Here is a 4,562-nt window from a genome sequence, read left to right on the forward strand (position 1 = left end):
CATAAATTCAAATCTTACTAAATTCAGCTTTGCACCAGGCCCCGCCTTCCACGAGGGAGGCCTGTTGTTTCTCCTCTTACACCAGCTCCTAAGTGGTCAGAGTCCAGAGAGTTGAGAGGTCAGAGAGGGAAAGACCAGCAGCAAGGACATCTCCACTCAGCCTCCCCTGAAGCTGAACTACCCCTCTGAGAGAATGAAGGTCTCTGCAGCTGCCCTCTTTCTCCTCATCCTCATCCTCACCATGACTTCTGCTTTTCACAGCCAAACAAGTAAGTCCACCTGTCCCTGTAAGGCAGCAATGAAAAAGGGGGATAGGGCAGCTGACAGCCCTATCAGGTAGTGCTATCAGGTCTCCATCATTATCGCTGGGGGCCTCTCCCCCTCTGCATGCATAGCTGCTATTTTCGAACTCTCCCCTTTGTAGAATAGATATGAGCCGTGGTCCAGATCCTTCTGGGGTTGCGCAGTTCTAGGATGTTGGGTCAAAGTTATATCAGAAGCTCCAAGAATGTAGAGTAGGAATAAGCCTTTAAGAGAGGGAGCCAAGAATGTAACAGAAGAGACAATAATAAACATATGTGATGAAGAGGCAGGCAAGGCAAGTGGGTGAGAAAAGCCTGCTTCTTGGGAGAGCAACACAAAGGGTACTGGGAGGAAAGCTAAAGTGATGGCTGGGGCTAAGTTCGGGAGTAAGGAGTCTGAACCTAGGCACCCCTTCCTGCAGTGTCTGGCACAGATTGCTGTAACTATCATGGCAGCCAAAAGGAATCCCAATGGGATGCCCAAGTGTACTGTTTGGGGTTCATGGCCCTCATCTCCATCCCCCAGCATAGGTCTAAATAAAGTCTATGGAAAAGAGGAAAGGGGTTGAAAGCTTTCGGAGCTATAGGATCCCTGGGAGCTATGAAAAACAAGGTTTGTTTTGCCTATACCCTTCCCCTGCCTCCACCAGCATTTATGAGGACCTGGTGACAGGGAACCAAGACACTCAGTCCTTCCACATACCTGCCTTCAGCTGCCCCAGTACTTCTTTTCTCTCTTATGTTACTTATCCTTGGCAAGATTGGGTATGTCTGGCCCAAATCTGCCTGTATAAATATTCAGGGGACAAGGGTTGTGCACACAACATAATCTGCCCACACACACTCTCAAGATGTCCCCAGTCTTTGTAAACAAGGACATGAATGTCACTGTGTGCAGAGGTGCATCTGGTGGGTGGGAGGGGGCAACAATGCTCTTTGGGAAGGTCAAGCAGGCCCATGCAATGGGTTGAGGCTTCAAGGAAGAGAAAATGGCCCACCCAAAGCATGGATCAGCCAAATTGCGCTCTCGAGATGTTCCAAGCTTTGCCACCAGCTGTGATCAGTCCCTGCTAACAGATGGCTTTGCCATCAGTGGAGTGTAATGCAGTGGATGGGACATGGAGGTAGGCAGCCATGAGCTCGTTCTCTGACCCTTGGCTCAGCTTTCAATGTGCTTCCCTTAGAAATTCCTGAGTCGGTGAATCTTCCACGCACCTGCTGCATGACGTATCATGAGAAAATAATACCAAGGAAACTGGTGGTGGGACACAGAAAGGCCCTCAGCTGTTACCTGCCAGCAATCATGTAAGCACTTCCCTACAGATTATTTCTGTGAAAATGGAAGAGTAACCCGGGGCCAGAATGGGATGCACAGAACCAAGAAATCTCCATGCTAGAAGTAGGAGAGTAGTGGTTAAGGGCTTAGGCTTTGAATCTCACAGGACAAATCTGGGTTTATCTCTTGATTTTGCTGCTGATAGCTGTGTGGCCCAATAAATGGTGGTCATAATGAAACCCAAGCCTGAGAGTCTAGGCTGAGTGGAGACAGGGCTAAAAGAAGGGTTGATGAGGTCTAGAGGCCAGAGAGGGAGTTCCCTGAGGGGACCAAGAAGGGGAGGCCTAGTAAGCCCCATGTGAGCTAGAAGTGGGGGAGTATGGACTGAACCCCCACTTTATTCCATGGCTCATGACAGTCTAACTCTGCCTCCACAGCTTCATCACCAAAAAGAATCGAGAGATCTGCGCCAATCCCAATGAAAAATGGGTCCAAGATTACATCAATGATTCCAATCTGCCTTTGCTACCCGCCAGGAACATGGCCCGGGTTAAATCCATTAGATCATAGAAAGGCCAAGCTCAGCTCCTCAACTACCCATGACGATCAGGCCTCAGCGGAAAGTCAGGTTCAGGAAAGAAAGGTGTGAACCAATGAAAACGCAGACAGCCTTGTGGTCTGAATGACAGAGTCACATTCAGAGAAACAAGCAATGATCCAAACAATAAAAGTATTTTGAATATTTTTCAGTCTCTGGAGGAAATGCTAAAGTTAAAGGAGGTGAGCAGACAGACATTCTTAATACATAGAAAAACATCTTTCACATCCATCTCCTTGCTCTGCTTTCAATTCCTCCTCTCATCTATGGCCATGCTACCCTGATCTTGGAAGCTAAGCAGGGTCAGGCCTGGTTAGTACTTGGATGGGAGACCACCTAGGAAGATCAGGCCCTGGAGGCATAAAAAATTTTAAAATAAGGGATTGTAAACTGACAAGGTCTTTGCATAGGCATAAAAAATTTTAAAATAAGGGATTGCAAACTGACAAGGTCTTTGCAATCTGTGAAGTCAACCAAGGGTTGCCTCGCAAAAAAATTAGTCCTCCTCTCACACCAAGACACTAGGCATTCTAAACTAATTATATCCAGCTTCCAACCAACCAGACCATCTCTGGCCTCTCACTCATTAAGAGCCCCACAGAACTCTTGGCTTTTCCTGTCTATCCTTATCCTTTTCCTAGATCTTTTTCTTCTATTATTCTTTTCTTTTAAAACATAACTTTTTCTTAGGAGACTAGGGTGAGAATATTCATACGTTCATGATTTTTGTTCCTTTTGCAGAGGCTTTGCTAGATCTTCCTGAGATTTCGTCTTTCCTACAGGTGGCATGGGTATAGAGAATTCCGAAACAAAAAAAGAGGTGAGCATCTACCTCCTACACTAAGCTTTTCAGGGCAAGGAAAGGGCATTAGACTAGGTTGGAGGTAAAAATCTTGGTCTAAAACTCAACCATTCAATAAAGAAAATTTCCTTTATCACCAACTTGATTCCTAACTTCCTGAGTCCTTTCTGCTTGGGTGGAATAAACTTAATCTCAGTTTTTTCAGAGGCTTCTCAACATTCACCTGAGAATTTTGTCAAGGTTGGTGGCTGGAGAGTTTACATGGTACCAAGTCCAGACATACATACTCAATCTCCCCTTCCCACTACCTCTCTACCTCCAGCTTAACAGCAGAAAGCTGACTAACGAAACTCAACATTGTCTCAAAATACTGTTGAGAAGGCAAAACAAAAGTCAGACAATTAAAGCTATATAATTAAGAGAAACAAATGAATTTGGAGAAGTGATCTTTCTGAAAACTGGCCACTCAATGACTTGGATTCCAGTAAACTGGACCATTACTGCCCCCAGTGATTTCCAGTGGTAGGTAATACAGGAGCCTGCCACACCTCCCCCAACTAAAGCTAATCTACCCTGATGGCCACTTGACCACACTTGGCCAATCAGACTCTCAGAGAGATGAAATTTGGACCAGAGAAGCACATACTGGTTGCTGTAATAGCATCATCCCAAAGGGAAGAAGTCTGTGAACTCTTGCACTGAAGTCCCTGGAGCTGTCCTGTTTCCTGTCCCCACTCAAGGCTTGGAGATTTAGCTAGTCTTTCAGTTCTATGAGATGCCCCAGCATTCTTCCCGTTATTCTTTTTTTTTTTTTTTTTTAATTCTTGAAGAGCCATGGTGGCATTTAGCACCTCTGGAATAACTTTTTAAGTCAGTTCTGATTTGTGTATGATAAAACATATATACCATTTTTCAGTGTACAATTCAGCAGCATTAACTACATTCACATTGTTGTGCAACCATCACCACTATCCATCTCCAGAAGTTTTTCATCATCCAAAACTGAAACTATACCCATTGAACAATAACATCCCATTCCTCCCTTCCCCAGCCCTTCATAACCATTATTCTACTTTCTGTCTCTATGAACTTGACTATTCTACGTTCCTAATATAAGTGGAATCATACAGTATTTGTCCTTTTGTGACTGCCTTATTTCACTTAACCCAATGTCTTTAAGGTTCATCCATGTTGTATCATGAGTCAGAATTTCCTTCCTTTTTAAGGCTGACCAACATTCCACTATGCACATTTTGCTTGTTCATTCATCCATCCATGGATGTCTGGGTTTCCCCTTTTGTTTACATTAGCAAGAGTTAGCAGATCTTGGTTTGTTACTTGTGCCAAAAGCCCTTTAATTTGTACAATGACTCATCAAACACCATGTTGTCCAGGCAGGGGCTCAGGCAGGGAAAGCCCCAAGGCTCTGAACAATGGGCTCCTGTCCTTGTCCCTCCACATGGGGTGAGTGCTATGTGTTTTAGTTCCTTCTGGGTTCTGAGTACCTGTTCCTTGATCCAGGATTTTTTCTCCACCCTCCTTGCTATCAAAGTTGAGGGGTTACACCTGAATGTGATCAAACCT

At 44.9% G+C, this 4,562-nt stretch overlaps 1 protein-coding gene across 1 annotated transcript; it reads left to right on the top strand.

The window, feature by feature from the left end:
- Nucleotides 1-193: 193 nt before the first annotated feature.
- On the top strand, nt 194-2,148 carry CCL16 (C-C motif chemokine ligand 16). The gene is made up of 3 exons (XM_006925151.2): nt 194-269; nt 1,487-1,607; nt 2,016-2,148. The coding sequence occupies exons 1-3, from the start codon at nt 194-196 to the stop codon at nt 2,146-2,148; spliced, it is 330 nt and encodes a 109-aa protein (XP_006925213.2).
- The last annotated feature ends 2,414 nt before the right edge of the window (nt 2,149-4,562 follow it).

The sequence above is a fragment of the Pteropus alecto genome, unplaced genomic scaffold (genome assembly GCF_000325575.1).
Source record: "Pteropus alecto unplaced genomic scaffold, ASM32557v1 scaffold98, whole genome shotgun sequence".
Classification (NCBI taxonomy): domain Eukaryota; kingdom Metazoa; phylum Chordata; class Mammalia; order Chiroptera; family Pteropodidae; genus Pteropus; species Pteropus alecto.